This window comes from Siniperca chuatsi, linkage group LG7, assembly GCF_020085105.1.
Source record: "Siniperca chuatsi isolate FFG_IHB_CAS linkage group LG7, ASM2008510v1, whole genome shotgun sequence".
In the NCBI taxonomy this organism is placed as follows: Eukaryota; Metazoa; Chordata; class Actinopteri; order Centrarchiformes; family Sinipercidae; genus Siniperca; species Siniperca chuatsi.
Window position 1 is genome coordinate 4,731,121 of NC_058048.1, and position 17,883 is coordinate 4,749,003.

General features: G+C 40.2%; 1 protein-coding gene and 2 long non-coding RNA genes across 12 annotated transcripts; 1 reads left to right on the plus strand and 2 right to left on the minus strand.

The window, feature by feature from the left end:
- Window positions 1-129: 129 nt before the first annotated feature.
- LOC122879102 lies at window positions 130-6,376 on the minus strand. Of its 10 annotated transcripts, none has more exons than XR_006378631.1 (3): window positions 4,636-5,210; window positions 2,057-2,209; window positions 130-1,891 (listed from the first exon to the last, which is right to left on the minus strand). It is a non-coding gene; the product is annotated as an uncharacterized LOC122879102 (long non-coding RNA). The 10 variants fall into 10 exon arrangements; XR_006378630.1 differs by lacking the exon at window positions 4,636-5,210 and adding an exon at window positions 3,097-3,710; XR_006378632.1 differs by lacking the exon at window positions 4,636-5,210 and adding an exon at window positions 2,930-3,710 and having other exon boundaries at window positions 2,145-2,209.
- On the plus strand, window positions 1,708-6,885 carry linc.pou2af1 (lnc RNA pou2af1). Its single transcript, XM_044202815.1, has 5 exons — window positions 1,708-1,840; window positions 3,718-3,818; window positions 4,224-4,275; window positions 5,204-5,523; window positions 6,279-6,885. Exons 1-5 carry the CDS (start codon window positions 1,834-1,836, stop codon window positions 6,627-6,629), a joined length of 831 nt encoding a protein of 276 aa, XP_044058750.1. The 5' UTR covers window positions 1,708-1,833; the 3' UTR covers window positions 6,630-6,885.
- On the minus strand, window positions 6,680-8,680 carry LOC122879103. Its single transcript, XR_006378634.1, has 2 exons — window positions 8,414-8,680; window positions 6,680-7,133 (listed from the first exon to the last, which is right to left on the minus strand). It is a non-coding gene; the product is annotated as an uncharacterized LOC122879103 (long non-coding RNA).
- Between the last annotated feature and the right edge of the window lie 9,203 nt (window positions 8,681-17,883).

Below are 17,883 nucleotides of genomic sequence, written 5' to 3' on the forward strand. Positions count from 1 at the left end.
GGATTACATCATATTTTTTAAACCTAGAAACTGCAACTGCAATCAAAGTAAGGGCAAAGACTGACTGAATGGGTTTCAATGTCCTCAAATATATGTGTGTGTATCTATAACAAACCACTTTCCAAAACGTATTTGAAATGTTTTATTTCTGGATCAAGAATAATTCTGATAGCAAACACGGAAAAACTTTAATATTGGCCAATTCGTTTCATCAAACATAATAAAGTAAATCCATGCATTGGTAACGCACGTAACGACAGGTCAGCTGGGAAGACGTTCTGATGTTGGACCACTAGGTGGAGCCCCTACACCACTGCTGCAGCAGGAGACGAGGAGCCGCTGAGCTGCAGCAACATGGATGTGATGGGAGACCAGAGAACAGGGAGGCAGGAGTTTGTAATGTGTGTAATGTAATGAAGAACTTTATGAAAAGCGCTTGAGATTACCAAAGAGCGCTTTTAAAGGAGCACATATGAAACACAAACATGTCCTATTGGTCAAAATCTTACATTTTCTTTATGGAGTGGGGATACTGCTGCGACCACCACGACCGCCACTGCAACACAGAATAATAATCATATGGTTGCAGGAATAATAATAATTTCAGTCATCATAATTACAGTAATAATAACTTAACTCATATATAATATGTATAATGAATAACGTTTGACCAGTTTGAGGGCCCAAACTGCTCCAGATGTTTACAGCTGGCTAAACAGGACACAGATAGTGTAAAATGTTTGCATTTTGCTGTTTAATAATTTTGTTATTTATCATGTGCGCCCCAAACTCTAAAAACAGTACAAGTGTATTGCAACATTTTATACAGGTCGATGTGAATACACTGTTGCTGTCTGACGCACAGAAAGAGCTACCAAAGTTCTTGATGCAACCTCCTATAAGTTATTAAAAAAATGAATGCGTTTTAGATTCAGTCAACTGTGGCCACTTGGATAGAAGTGATTTGGTGCTGAAATAAGAAGGTATATTTAAATATTATACTGCAAATATCAAACTGTGGCTCTTCACTGGGAAACTTTTCATTATTATTATTTTTTTCTTTCAAATAAATAAAAGTCTCTAAAAACAGAATATTATAAACGCCAGGAGCTGCGGAGTCTCGTCCCTGCAGCCTGCAGCAGGTGAGTGCACTCTGAGCACTTGCTGGAGGAGCTTAAGGCCTGTGATGGCAAAGATGGCTACTGGTCTTTGCCACGCCCACTTCTTTCCCACATTTCTGTGTAAATTCTTAAATAAAGCTTATAAATATGTTTGAATATATTGCTGGCTTGTAGCGTGGCCGCAGTAAGCGTGTGGTCACAGATATAAGGTGATTTGCGGTGTTAAAGTTGCGCACAAGAGGCACCCAATGCTGTAGTGCTTAATGAGGGGGTGTGATGCTCTGATATTGCAAAAGGAGGATAAATTTAATAAAAGTATGGTTTCTTTTTGGTCAAAGTGTAAAATACTATTATATTACATTAAAGTGGAGCATATACAATGTCCATGCGTAGTGATTTTTAGTGAAAAATCGATATAAGTCAGTTGCCTCTGAATATTCAAATTGAAACTAACGCGCAATCAAATCATTGTCAAATCATTGAGTTCTAGGGGTTTTAAATAGTAGGCATGGAGGGAGAAAATCTCAAACTAATATGTCCCCAGCTATATTACAATATTGTTGTATGCTCTGACTCTGCTGTAAGACATTTGTGTTGAGATTTTTGGAGACTTTTGCACAATTTTCGTTCTTGGGCATTTTGCTGAGGCAGAAAAGGACGTTGTGGAGTCCCACAGGTCTTTTCCAGGGAGCCTCTCTTCATCTCAGCCATCATGTCTGGTAAGTTTCACATCGGATTTTCATCTGGAAATCATTATGTAGCATTTTCTCCTGTTAGACAGAAAAGAGAAAAAAGAGAAAAGGGAATGTTTAGTGGCAAAATTAAAAGCACACCAGAGTCACGTGCAAAATGAGGAGGTTTTTCCAATCGATGTTCATTTCATTACACATTTAAATGATATATAAATATATAAGATGACCAACAGTAAAATTAACCTTCAAGTGAAAATCTTTGTACTTTAATGCCACCTGTTTCCTAGTTGATGGGTGGATCAGGAGAGCCGGCTTTTTTCTATTCACTCACTTATTCAGCTTTAGCGACTTTATGGACTATTCCTATGACCACCGCCTGTTGACACACGCCAGGACCTGTAGATTATCATTTCCAAAGACATTTTTTAATAACATGAATTACTACTAGAGCTACTATTTCAGCCGTAGCCGGGCTGCTAGTGTTTAACAGGACTTTGAGTAACCGTGTTGGAGTGGGATGTGTCTGCTGTGTGATTTTGGCCCACCATTTGCCACATTTAAGACAAATCATTTAGAGACATTTAGCTGTATGAATATTTATCAGATGAGGTGCTTCGTCTCGTTATACAGATCGCCTTTTTTTTCAAACGGCTCGCCACTCCTGAGTGCATTAAATTACGCCTTTAGGCCTGATCTACGTGCACCTATGCGAGGCGTTCTTTCTAAGTCCCTTAATTAAGCTTCGCCTATAGGAAAAACAGGGCAAATTATTGCCTGTATAAGCTCCATATAATTTCACTGTCACGTATTCAACATGGGGGCAGGGGTGATTTGAATAAAGTAACAGAGATTGGAGTAGAGTTTGGGTTTGAATTATAAACAGCATGAGGCTGAAACGGCTCTTGAAATTTTCCATAAAACAGCAACAATCGGATCAAGCTGAAGCCCAAACTGAACCTTTACTAAATGTGAGGACACAGGTAACATGGAGCTGGAATGAGTAAAGGGTAAAAGTGCTTACACCGATACAAACTTTACGTTGGTGTCAACTCTTAAACACAACTCGGACCAACGACTTCAATGCGTTTACCAAGAACAGTTTTAAGTTTTAGTTACCGATAGGAAATTGTCTTGTTCGTGCGTTATTCGCTGTCGCCCCGAGCGCGTTTATCCAACTTTACCAAACGATCCTACACGTATTCCAACCTCTAGATCGATCCGGGTTTGTCATTTCGACGTTCATTCTATCTTACATGCGTTTATGATCAGAAATGTACACTTACGGTAGCGCATTTTGTGCCCCTTTCCATTGTTCCTGGTCTGGGCGGGGTGGCTCGGGAACGCGGATCACACACAGGCTGCAGTGAAAGAGTCTGCTGACGGCGTAATAGGAAGCGCCGAGCCGTGTCTGCCGTAAGGAGGGAGCCCTGGCCGGGAGCTCGCTCTGTGGGGGCTCTAGGGTCTCGAACAGTGGGGGGGAAATACCCGGAGCCACTGCGCGCACTGAGTGCTGATAATGCACCTTTACGCACCGCGGATTTGGACAAAACTTTGGACATTCAAGCGCTGCACAAAGTTAAAACTACAGTTTGGTGTTTATTATAACATGTTATATGTGTTACCACCGTTTTCTGCCACTAAAAGTCTTACATTCAACAGTTTATTAGGGTGCAGGACAATACGACGACACAATCATTTACTGGAGAGATTGCGTCTTATTGGAGAAAATGTATGCGATTAAATTTTTTGAATCTGAGGGAAGAAATCATTGTGGGCTCAAACTGAGGGAGGGAGGGGTGGGGGCAGTGTGGTGGGTGGAGAAGAGAGGAGTCGGTGTCTGCTATTGTCTGCTCCTCTGGAGGGTATTTAGTAAACATGAGCGGCATGCTGTTCTCTTCATGCAGATAAGCCGAGGGTGTACCAGGGCGTCCGAGTGAAGACCACGGTCAAAGAGCTGCTGCAGAGGCACAGAGCCCGGGAGGCCAACAGCAAAAAAGTTAAAACGGTAACCCTCCCTCCCTCCCTCCCCTCTCTCTCTCTCTCTCTCTCTCTCTCTCTCTCTCTCTCTACGTCCTTACTGACGCTCTGCCTTTCCCACTGTCTGACAAAGCATGGGAGAAAAAACTCACTCACTGAGAAAAGCAATAAACTGCCCCAGTAAATGATTGACTACGCTTCCAGCAGAAAACACCCTATTCCTAACGTTTTTTAACAAAGCCATTAAGCACGCACACACATACACACACACATATACACACACATAGCCTATTTTCCGCTGAAAAAAAACATTAAATATCTGAACAAAAAATATCTCTTTCCAAGTCAAATCCAAATGTTCTGACAGAACATATCTAATAATCGTGTCTCTCTCCCTCCTCTTCCCATCTTTCTTCTTCTTCCTGATGAACAGATATCCCAGGCTTGCTTGGATCTTCAGGATCTTTGCGCGACCACTTTTCCATGTAAGTTCACCCAGCAGCAATATCCAAGTCCAGTGTCTAATGTTAAATAACTCCACTGAAGCTATAGATCTACTGCAGCATTTGAATCCAACCTGACCTAAAGCAATCACAGGCTGCAGCTGCACTGGCGATGTACGATTTGCATGCAGTTTGCAATGATCCAAATAAAAAAAAACCATCCAGACACCAACCACAACTGTAAATCCTATAGTTTAGTAAACTGTTGAAAAGCCCGCACTGGTTGCACAAGGCAACACAAGCAGATACTGGATTCATCTAAAAGAAGCGAAGTCAAAAACATACTGCGCTCCTTGACAGCAACCTGCTCTGACCCACCGAAACCAGGAACAAAGTACTCACATGAACGCCTCAGTCATGCCCAACTACTCAGAAAAGTCTAGCCTGGAATGTTATTCTAGTCAACATGACAGCTCCATTCCAAAAATGGAGGGTCCCTTCTTATAAACGAAGGAATGTGTTGGCTGATGGTGTTATGACATCACTCTCTGAACTTATAGGTCTATTTAAATGCCTTCCTGTAGTTACCATACAGAGACTACCGTGCACCTTTCTTGAATGCGCTCTTGAAGATATTTTTCCTCTTACCCGTTTGGGGTAAGGGGTAGATTAGGCCTAGAAACGACTTTTCATTAAAAATGCAACATAAATCCTGAGCGGATCTATTTTCAGACAGATTATGTAGCCGATATGTGGGTTTATAGATAGATAGATAGATAGATAGATAGATAGATAGATAGATAGATAGATAGATAGATAGATAGATAGATAGATAGATAGATAGATAGATAGATAGATAGATAGATAGATAGATAGATGTCAGGCAGGCATGTCATGCTTGACCTGTAGCCTGTGATACGAGTTTCCCCTTTTTGAATATTTTTAATCTAATTTGTGTATTTAATTCCAGTAGGTCGCTATGTGGACCCTCCTCCCGCCATTCCCCCAGCTGACTCGAGCAGCTGTGGCGCGACAGCCCTCCAGCTGCGCACCGCCTCGTTCCCAGTCCCCGACGGCTCGTGCAACATACAGATGCAGGAGAGCACTTTTAACGACATCCAGCAGCAGTTTGGGGACATGATGTTGCCCAGCAACGGCTGCAGTGGCAATAACAACAACAACACGGGCGGCGGCGGCAGCCACAGCGCCTCCCTGCCTCCCCCTCCCACCTTCCCGCTGCCCTGGTGCCATAGACTCTCCTCTGATGCGGACTACTATGGCCATGGGATGGTAGGTTTCTCCCACTGACACTAACTCCATTCAAAAAACTGCTTCTTTTTTTTTTATTTAAAGAAATCGTCATTTCTGGTCTTATACATAGTATGTAGAAAGCTGACCCCTATCTTATAGGGTCTCTAAGTTTATTCGGCACAGACATATATAATAATCCATTCTTCGGTATTGTAATCAAATGTAAATGTATAGGCGACAACAGAGCAAATCTGTAGGCTACTTAAAACTGTATTTCTAAAAAATGACAGTTTGGTCCTCAGGATGTATGCCGAATAGGAGAGGGTTTTCAGTCCTCTGGTAAATGCCATACATTATGGTTTTACAGTAATGAAAGATTACCTCAGGCAACATTAAATTGTATAGTTTTGGAATAGAGGTTTGGCTTTGCTGTTTCTCCTTATCGGAGACCTGTGTTGGGGCTTGGATTCAGCATGTAGTAATTATATCTGTGTGTCCTTCAGGAACATTTAGAGCAGCTAATTCTGTTTTGTTTGATACAATAATCCAATGGGAGTATATAATAACTAGCTTTGCTGTAACAAAATACTTAAATCAGTAAAATGAGATATATAGATATCACTGGAGGAATAAATAGCCTAATTATCATTGAAAACACCACCACCAAAACAGCACTCACAGGCGTCCCTGGTGAGCCTGTGGCCTGGTATCAGTTTGATGTCCATCACATGAAACATTTGGAAACTCCCGCTCAGTATAATCCTCACCATCCACCATGTCTTCTTCTCTTCCAGGCTCCCTGCTCGTCACCGGAGTCACTGAAGTTCTGCAACCCCATTGATCACAACAGCTACTCGCCGCAGGACTCTTTCTCCTCCTCCTCTTCCTCCTGCTATGACTCACCCACAAGGATGGAGTCCAGCTACCACAGCTTCACCTCAGAGAACAACCACTATCAGCACTGCAACCTCCAGGACTGTTACTGCCTGCCCCCCTGTTGGCCAGGCCAGCAGGAGAGCTTCTCTGGCCCTGAATACGCACCTTACTACAACCCCACAGACTATCCGTACGCCTGTCCTGTGGAAGAGAACTATTTTAAGAGGGATTTGCAGATGAGCTCTGAAATGTGTTACAATGTACTATGATCAGACCTTCAGCAGTATTGATTTGTCTTTTGACTGTAAATATGATCCTCTTCAAGTACTCAGTAAGGCTGTTTGCTTGATGGTCCACTTTGCATTTCAGTGTGTGCTCTGAATGGCTTTTGGTGGAGTGAATATGATGAATGCTGAATGGATGGAAAGGCTGATACATTTGTACCAGTTACTCTTTTTTACTGCTTAGATTTATTTTCATACAAAGATCTTGTTGCTGTACTAAATAAAAATGTGTTAAACTCAACAATGTGCTTAAAACTCATTTCTCTTTTATAGGCTGACATAGCATCCGCACTTTAAGGAGTCAAAAAACAGACAAGTATAGTGTAAATTGGACCGACAGGTGCTGTGCCATTGTCCTGGTCTTGGTCAAGCTCATCAGTATCTGGTCCAGCAGGTTCACAGTTTACTCAGCGAACAAGCCACTGCAGTTATCTTCCATGTTGCTCAACGTCAGCTCTCCTTCATTTGCTGTGCAGCTATGACAGGAAACTGCAAAAATGTGGGAGGAGAGTAAAAGTGAACAACGCAAACTGATAACGTGTTGGGGCTGAACTGTGCTGTAATGCAACACTTTGCACTGAAGTGGAGGAATCCTGAAACATTTGACTTAACATGCAGGGCGAAAGTTCACTAGTTCAAACCAAGGAAAGCTGTTGTACTTCTCAGCTTATGTAATGGCCACATGTCTGTCTTGTTCTTTGACCTGCTGGTGGTACTTGACTTGCGCAACTGCCTGAGCTGTGAAACTGTGACTGTGCAGGTTCCTTGGAAACCTGACATAAAACTTTAAGTTAAACTTTAGGAGCAAAACAATGAATGTTCTCTCAGTTCAGCCTCCAGGAGGCTGTTCTCAAATTGTTTCAATTGTTGCATTATCAAAAATATTACAGCGGTACAAATGTGTCTGCGGTAAGATTTCTGGAAATCTGGTGGGTTTGATGATATAAAGTGGGGTTTACATTTTATTATTACACACATATTCCACATGTTGGCATTTTTAATGCTGATTCTGACTAACTAAATTTGTTTTTAGGCAAAAACAAACAACAAAATAAATTTAAATAAAAGGGATTTGGCATTCCCCAGCAACATTACATACCGGTAAAAAATGTATGGAAGGCTTTGAAACAACTTTTAGATCGTAATGTAGGGAGATACAATTTACAGAAAATATATTTGAACAGTTATATCAATAAATAAAATGTGCCTCTTTAAATACTAAAACATTTTACAGAGTTTGGTGGGTGGCTTGTCAAAAACTTTTAAGCTGGGTGGGGTTCTGCTGGGGGAATTTTGGACTTGAAATTTGAATGTCATTACCTTTATTTGTCACATGTTTCAAACATTAATCCAAACAACAGATTTAGCCACTCCGTCCCACCTGGGAAGCTAAACGTGGCCTCAGGATTTCTGAAATCCTGGCTACGGCCCTCAGCACCAGATTCAGTGGTTTATACCATAGATTTACATGACCTCCATGTTTCCTTTTCTGTAAACTATCAAATAAATCATGGTTTCACATATAAATTTGGATCCCACTCTAGCAGTGTTGGGAGGTCTGAACCACAATTTAAACCTCTTTTGGCTAAAAAAAAAGAAAAAAGAATGCACTGACATTTTAGTTTGTTTTAGCGTTAAGAATGAGAGAAACAGATTAATTAAACAACAGGAAACCACAGAATTCAAGCAGTGTCAATTTTGAAAAATGTAAAACTCTATTGTGTTGCCTATTGCCTATTACTAGGCAACAAGTATCACTGTCCCCTTACCTTATTTCTGTTTCTGTCTTTTTTCCCCTCATGTCCATATGAGGGGTCATCATGGAATATAGAAAAGTCTAAAACAAAGTTTAAAAGACAAAAGTCTGAAATATTACAAAAGCAAGGTCAGGCCGTCAGTGCTGTCTGAGTATGGATCGAAAGCACAGAAACAACTAATGTGAACTTAAAATGAGTGACATTCGCCTTTAACTGTTTGACCTAATCAATAAAACATTATACAGAATTCACATGCTAAACGTTTCTTCAGACAAAAGAAAACTCTGCTTGTGAAAAACAAATTGTGATGATTGTAACCTTTCACATACTTGACATGTTGCTACAACAGGCCTGCGTCCCGCCCTGTTAACTACCACAAATATCTATCAATGGTGACAGAACTACTAATATTAATGTGAATACACCCCACATGTAAATTAGGAAATTCAAAAGTCTGGTTGTTTAATTTATTACCATAGCAATGCAGTGAAAAGCATGTATCTCCAAAGTAATTACTTTTCATGAGTTGATAAAAAATTCAAATTTGGAGACACATGGTTTTCATTGGACAGCGATGATATAGACATACTACAAATATATATACAAAGTAATAATAATCATCTAACTAAAATGGAAGGAGCCTCTGTCATGCGATCGACTTCACACTTGGCGGGTGTCTTGCTGAGGACCCCAGGAAGTGCAGTGTGGAGTGTGAAGTTGTTTGGATGAGCGGTTCTCGAGAACGCTGCAAGCAGCAATACCAGAGGCCAAGCAGGGCACTGCACTGGAATTAGGAAACAGCGACGAAATTCAAGTTTCACTGAGTTTGTGACAGAGTGCTTCCTGTGGAGCTTGAGGTCAGACTGGCTACAATGCTTCATGGTACTACTTGTTCCAGCTTGAGACTCTTTTGGAAATAAATAACTAAGAAGATTATGTCGGGCATCAAAGAAAGGTTTGTTTCTGGGGTCAGGGGGCAGCCAGAGGACGCTGGTTCACCCCATTCTTGTGCGTAAGGAGCACAGCAAATCATATCAGAGGCCATATCAGAGGCCATTCATCTGCATGTTGTGGCACGGTTTGTAATTAGTAGAATGCTGAGTAATTAGAAATGGAGAGTGAAATGAATACTGTGAGTGTGGGGGTGTTCACACATAGGTGAGTAGCACACATTCTCCCGCTATAGTTGGTTTTATGAATGACAAATTTTGCGTGGAAAGTGGCATCTTTTGTCCACAATTTTGATGGTGTTTTTTAAAATGAGGCCGCAGAGGCTCATCACCTGCAGAGGTTTACTTGGGTGTGAAAGCCTGATCTTTACCCGAGCTGAAACGCGTTTGTGTCTAAACCTGAGGGAGTGTAGTTTCATGTGGTCCCATACCTGACTAAAGCCTCATACACTGCTAACAACAGCTAAACATTATTTTCCCCCCTGAGCCTAACCAAAAGCTGAATGTCAAAACTGTAATCCCCCCACAAGGCACACAGTAAACTGCTGCAGACAGAGACATGGTTAGGCTCTCAGGCTTTAAAGTGAAAGGGCTGGGGAATGTGGGGCTCCTGGCTGCCATCAGCAGACTTTGAACAGATTAAGACGGGCTGCTGCTCCTCACGCTGATCTCTTACTGTAAATAAGCCTGCATTCTGTTGAGGTCCCCACATTTACCTCCAGGGTGACTCTAACACTCGCTCCTGTGTAGCCTGTTGTGAAGCTTCAATCCATTTATCACAACACCAAGCGTCTCCAGCTCGGTTATCTCTCAGAGCTGGGGGCTACTCCACAAATTCAGGGCAACCCTTGATTTTCAGAGATTAACAGAAAACAGAGCTGTGTCTGTACCAGAGTGGTGACCATAGACTTTTTGCTGAAAATCAATTGTTTCGCCTTTGAAAGACTAATGTTATAAGTGTCTGAAATCTGAATTTACTGCTCACTAGAGAATGAACTATTGAGTGTTACCATGTCATGCAGAGAATAGTAAATGAGTGATTTGAGATGCTGCACAGGTTTACTGAAAGTCTGAGTTAATGCACGGTTCAACCCACAACTGTTGAATATTAGGAGTTGAGCACATTCAGATAAACAGCTGGTGGCGTTAATTCACCAGTCAAGCGCCAATAAACCATTTCAGAAGAAGAGGATGCAATTAAAAGAGCTCCAGTCAAAGCTCAAATGATGGAAAACCATGTGGGAAATGTGATGGAAATAAGACATTTCTGTTTATGTATTAATGTGAGGAAGGTTACAATCTCCTCACAGATCCACACAGTTCTGATGTTTTCGGATGCCACTATTTTTCATCTCTTCAAGCTTGAGTGACGTTTAAGTCACATGCTTCATGTATGTCACAATTTGTTTGCCAAGTCTGCTTTCATTGCAAACACCTGAGTTTTTTTTCATCGTGCACACTGAACAGACAGCAAGCGGACCGTGAGGAGATATTCGCTTTGACAAAAAGACGTGTATTGGATTAGAATCACATACCCCACCTTCAAAGGATAAACTCAGTTTATCACAACTTGGGTCATATTTTTTGTATTTTTAGTTCTGGCCATAAATAGATCCTTCCAATCTAAGTGCTGGGGGACAAAATCCACAGTCTGAGTTAGTCATATCAGGCGAGTATCTTCCAAATGTACTTGTCTTTTTGTACACAATTCCTGCTTTGTGTTTCCACAGACAGTGCTAAGCTTCAGTGGAGGGATATTGTAGTAAATTTGTCCTAAAAACACTGTAACTTCGGGAGATATCCCCTGGATTTGTCTAACTCAGACTGCTGAAGCCTCATACTAACTTCAGATAAACTTTGGAATGCATGTTTTCATAGAGGGAGAACAGTGGATTTTGTCCCCCATCACTTACATTGGAAGCATGTTAGGAAGGCATCTCTTAATGGCCAGTATGAATAAGAGGAATGATTACAGCAAGCAACAAAAAATGTATATATGGGCACCTGACAGACTTGAAAAAATGTGAGCTATCCTTTAAATTACCACAAATTAATTGCCACTTGGTGAACCTGCAGTCTTTGGGCCCCTGAGGGTCCAAGACCCAGGGGCAGTTGCCCGCTTGGCCTGGTTGGTAATCCTGCCTTAATCCAGCCTTGAACAGCCAACAGTTTATCCAGATTATCTAAACCACTGTCTTTGGTAGTAAAACTGAAAGTTAGTAATAATCTCTCGGTGTATTCTAAAACACAGATATGTTTTGAATGTGCAGAAAGTTTTGAACATGAGCAGAAATCTTGCCAAAAGTCTAGTCCAGGGGTTTATAAATTAATTCCAATTAATTAATTTATCATTGACATGAATAGGTGCCTCATGTACACTTAAAGAGGACAGAAGAGTTACTTACTGCATTATATTCCATTATATTTTGAATTGACACCTGGCTCCAGAATTTTGTGTTTTCCTTTACATAAATAAAGAAATTTCCACCATAAATTGATGCAGAAAAGGCACAAACTGGTGCTTAAAAATTCACCAGAATGCAGTCAATTTTGCGTTTAACGCTTATTATGTGCCCCCCCCCCCAATGCTCAAACGAAGCCTACACTCTTGTGTGCAACTAAAGTAACTACAGCAGGTAAAGGTAGGTGTCAGCTGACAAGTAACATCCAATCATATTCATGCAAGAATGCAGTGCAGCCATTATAATCTCACTGTTACTCTGCTGATACCTTCATGCCACAGCTTCCTCTTCCACCCCAACCTCCTTACGTGCTATATTTTCTGGTTTTGTTGATTTGACTAAAATGCAACGTTCACGTATGTGTTTGTGAAAGGCGGATTAGCTCTCCCAGCAGAATCCTTGTTGCTGCTCGGATTCAATCAAACAATAACCGTTTGCTATGAATGGTCAATTCCTTGATATAAGTGTCTCTGACTGAACCAAAAAACTATTGATGGCCAAAACTATAAGAATATGACCCAGATTTGAATAAATCCTTTAAATCTCAGTCAGCTGTTTAAGTTAATTGAAGTCAGGCTTTTCACAGTAAGTCCAGCTTTTCTGGAATACCTCCCTGATCAGAAATTGTGGAATTTGGTTAAACACAACTAATGTCTGCTGTTCTGCATCATAATAAGTTAAAACCCCAAAATATCAGATATTTTAGCATCAGTCTGTCATGTCAAGCATTCAGTACATTTCAGAAGCTTTTTTAAAATTGTTTTTGGTTGTTTTTTTTGGCTTTTTGCTTTTTCCTTCTGTGATAAATGTTTTTAACGCATGTACAAATTATTTCTACAGCTGCAAAACTTTTTTACAAAGTCACACATTCGGATACGTGCATGCAATTTTTTTCCACATGCACACAAAAGGTGGTATACAACTGCAGGCTGTGAAATTATTAGTCAACATCATTTCACAAGCTCAAAATGTTCCATACTTTCCAAGCGACTGTATTTGTCATATTGCGCAATGGGCCATAAAAGTGTGCTTTACATGCAGATAAAAGCAATCCTGTCCCTGTTTGTCTGTCAGTTTTGATAAACACAGAATACACTGAGGGGCAAATTCACAAAAGGGTTGCATGGCTTTTGGGGCCGCTAAACCTCCATAAATACCACAAAAAGAAACCGTGTAATTCTCAAAGCACCCGCAAAGGGTGAACTGCACCCCCTGCTGCCAAGCAAATTGCGTCTAGGTGCATACATTTGGCGCAAAATTGGCCCCTTTCTATGCAAATGAGCCTCATTGAAAAAGAAGGTCAAATTCACAAACACCAGTACTAATAGCCACACGCAGTTAGAGTGAAATTATCAGCGTCTTCAGAGAGTTGGTGGACTGAAGCGCATTTATAGGGGGCGTCACACTTTAAAGGCGTGTTTGCGCTGTAACATCATTAGCGCAGTATCTTTTGTGAATCAGACCTTGAGACGGCGCGGATAGCGGTTGCAAAAGGTTGCGCAATTCATGGTGCTGTCAGCGGCCGCAATTCATTCTTTGTGAATTCGCCCCAGAATTTCCATGCATATAAGTGATTAAACATTATCTCTACCAACACTCGTCCCCACTTTCACAAAAAGGAAAAAAGTTTAAAGTGTTGTAATGAGTTAGCCCATAAAATGATTCAAATTCAGCATGACATGTTGGGCCATGTTGGGCCCGCTCATTTGGTGGCAGTAACCTTTGGCTTAGCAGCTGTTTAATAAAATAAATAGAGTGACAAGAACATTCAGTACTTTGTACTGTTTGCCATAAATTTGACTTTTGCTAATTCTATGTGAAAATTACTGTTCCAAGATTTTGGTTTAAATTGGGGTCCATCATCTTACATTCTTTTTGCTTTCTTCTTTTAGTTAATGATGAAATGTGTTGAAGCAATTCAGTACAAACAAAACATTTTGACATGTTGGGGGATGTTGTGGCTACTTTTTTCAAGGTCAAGTAATATTATTAACTCTGGGAAGGGCCTTGCTTTTTTAAAAAAGAAAGCCAGACATACGGTTCTGCCCCCTTTTCCAATGCAATCATTTTCATACAGTCCCTAGCACAGACCAAGACCCAACCCAGAAATTTACTGTTGATGTTTTAGATCACTGAAACACAAATTCCTGCCATCTCATGGTCACATTATCTTATTTTGGCTGGTTATAAGAAAAACATTAGAATTAACTTAGAGTGGCATAGTGGCATGTCTTACTCTGAAATTTGGCATTGGGTTCTTGGTCAATACCATGACTCATTATCAGATAAATAAAGAAAGTATGTAAAATATGTTTTCTCTGGTGTCTTATATCATTAAAATGGCAATTTTAGTCAAGTTATGAAAACTAAAGCTTGATTAGCTTCTTCAACTATTTGAAGTGTGTAGCCTACTTGACCCCTGGTGCCAGATACTCCAATACTCTGAATACTCTGTGCCAAAGATGTTCAGAGCATTGCACAGGCTTTCTGAGTATTTAACCCAGGTCACGGTAAAGTCTGCCAAGTCTGAATAAAACAAACAAACAGAAAATCAGAAATCTAAAGGGGGTTTTCCTTCCTAGCTGCACTTCACACCTAGCTCTCATTCCTGAAACTGGATGCAGTGTGTCAAAGCTAAACACTATGGGATTGGTGTGCTCATTTGTGTGTGTGTGTGTGTGTGTGTGTACAGAGTGTATTCCACAGATCCTGTTGGCGAGATGCCCTCATGCTCCTGTTGAACCAGCACTTGTGGAAATCCCCCTGCAGAGGCTTGGCAGTACCTGATCAGTGTGAAGAAACGCCCACACTCAGGCCTTAACGGAGCTCTTCAATCAGCTTGTATTTGCTGGTAGTGATGTTTCAAAATGCCGACAAAGACAACAATCTTTTTTTATGACCTTTTTTTCTCTTAGTGCTTTTAGAAGGACATTTTGTCTCTATAAAACATTGTTTATTCATTTACAGGCACATTTACAAGAGACCGTTGTTCACTTGGTTATTAATCTGCAGAAGTTGCCTCTGTGTGTGTGTGTGTGTGTGTGTGTGTGTGTGTGCGTGTGTGTGTATGTGTATTAGTTATGTGTGGCAGTGTTGGGCCAACACAGACACTGTGCCAACTTGTCAAAATGCAATGAAAACAATTGAATGAGTCAAAATCACGTAGCAAACAAAAAGATTTGTTGGTTCTCTGTAAATAACATTACAGAGAGTACGGCTGCTCTACAGGAATTGAACTGAAATATTAGTAAGGGTCAAGAATGAACTTTGATGTTTAACCTTTAAACCAACACAGATGAGAAGTCCTAAAAGTGCTATGGATGAATTCATAACAACAACTGAGCTTGAATCCATCTCCATGACAACTGAGCAAACTCCACCTGATGATGTGACAGTGTTGAAAGCTCTAAAAAATAAAACCTAGCAAGTGGTCCTTGAGTCAGTATTGTTTTGTCAAATTGTTAGAAAATGCAGTCAAATCCCATTTTTCACAAGAGCCGGCATTTAGTCATTCATATGGAGTGTTAAAGGGTCAGTTCACCCCAAAATCAAAAATACATATTTCTCCTCTTACCTGTAGCGCTGTTTATCCATCTAGATTGTTTTGGTGTGAGTAGCCGAGTTTTGGAGAAATCGGCCGTAGAGATGTCAGCCTTTTTGGAATATAATAGAACTAGAGGCCATATGACCAACAAACACATATTTGAATTATCTTTGAATTACTGAAAAAAACACAAATTATTATCCAGTGAAGTGTTTTATCTGCTAAGTAACTTATTATTCATCCATAACCAAAATATACTTACTTTGATATTTTATGTACCTTAGACCACATTTAACTCACAATGTACAAATTGTTTTTAGTTTGAAATAGGCACAATTTATCTCCTATTTCATTGCTTATGATGAACAGAAGAGGCAAATAAATTATAAGACCATGAGAGGCAAAACAAAATAAACAAAATAATTCCCATAAAAACTGTATTTTCTCCTACGTTAAAAGGAGCAATCATTGTTACACCTACTGTGTTATGTGTCCAAATTGACTGCATATAAACAACACTTTATTTTGGTCAATCACACAAGACTTGAACAAGTGTGTGTGTGTGTGTGTGTGGGCATAAATCTGTTTACACAGTCACATTGTAGGGACTCACCTTCCTTTTGGAGACAAAACATAAGTCCCCATAACGTTAATCATTAATTGTTAGGGTCAAGACTTGGTTTAAGGTTAGGTTAAGGTTAGGTTTAGGTTAAGATTAGGTTTAGGGTTTGGGATAAAAGATCACCATTGTCCTTTGGTGCTCAGGCCCACTGATCCAGGAATTAGTTTGGTGGTTATTGTGGCCACATAGTCTGGGTTAGGTACATGTTCAAAATCTCCATCTGACTTCGGCTCAAGGATAGAGCTCAGCTGTATCATGCAGAAGACCCCAGTCAAGTCCAAGCCCTGCCACTCGTCAAACCTGTGAGTGGGTTAGCTCTAACAGTGCTTTACTGCCTGCATACCCTGTAGTTACTACTACTGCATGTATATCTAACACACTCTGTAACTACAGAGAACAATATGAGAACAGTTTGTTTCGATTTGACTTGCTTCAAAACATGGAAGAACAAACTAAATTAACTGCACACTTTGCTATCGAAAGAGTATATTAACCATATGTACGCGTTATGATTCATACCATGTGTTTTAACTTGCTCTATTTGTATTTATTTCCCGGGATAAAAGGAGGGCGTGCAGAGCTGAAAAAAAGGTGCCTTGAGGAGCTGTAATGCTGGTTGAACACAATTGCCAGGGAGAAAACTTTCAACCTTTTAACGACTTCAAAATTGTCAACATGTGGTTACACCGAAACACGAGATGACATCTAGGATGGGTGGATTCTGTCTGCCGATGGCAGGCGTAGCCACGAGGCCATAAACAAGCGTCCAGTAATGAAGTTTGCTGGTGTATAGTTATTTTAAGTACTACAAAATTCTAAAGGAATAATGTAGTTTGCCTATTTGTTGGTAATAAGGCAATTTTGAAATAAAATCACATCATATTTATTAAGTGCTGCAGAAATCATCACTCCATCTTCCAGATTTTTGCTCAGTTTTATGCTCATACTGTATCCTGTAATAATAGAATAGGTAGCACATAGTTAAAAAATAACTACAGTATAAGTTCTTCGTTAGATCCCGAATTGTTACCCCCTTATACCATAACTTCACATCTTGTTCCCCAGTACCTAAATATATGTATTGGTACGTACTGTACTGGTACACCGTTAGTGCAAAAGATTACACTGTAACTGTGGAGTAATTACGCTGTACGTTGCGGGCTGTAATCTAAAGCCTTACCTAATACTGTTAGTGACAATGAAATGATAATTATTGGAGCGATTAAACATAAAATAAGATTGTGGAACTGTTCCAACTAAAAATACGTAATGTATGTATAATGCAAAAGAATAAAATGTTACCATAGAAATGTTTACCGCACCCACGAATGCGAACCCGCAAACCACTAGTGAGCTTTTTTTAAACTTTATTTACACACTTACAATTTACAACAGGTTTAGCTAGTGAGTTAGCTCCTACCACTGAACTCTACGATCGTTTACGTTACGTTTACCACAGAGCAGCCACGATTTCCCTTTCTGACATGCTGCCTTTTTTTAGAGAATCACTACAACACTATAATATGACAAAGGTTAAATTAAAGAAGAAGCGTGGTCGTTAGGTTGGAAGTCGTTGGAAAGGTATCATTTGCAATGGTTATGGGATGTGTAGTTGTACTCTTAAAATAATTATGTACACAGTCTTGTGCCTTCGCCTTTTTTTCCATTTTCCAATCTTTTTTTGCTCTGAATCAAATGTCTTATGGTCACGGATTCATCTCATAGTTGGTTGGCTTGGTTCCACGCTTAAAACTCTTTATATAAGGATTTTCTGAAACGTCATTGACGTGAATGAATCGGAAATTCACTTCTGGAATCAGAGCCGTTAAAAAAGAGGGTGGTCACTGTTGAGCTCTATGTGTGGAATAAAAAAGACGATCTGGTTCCGCTGGATCAATTTTGAT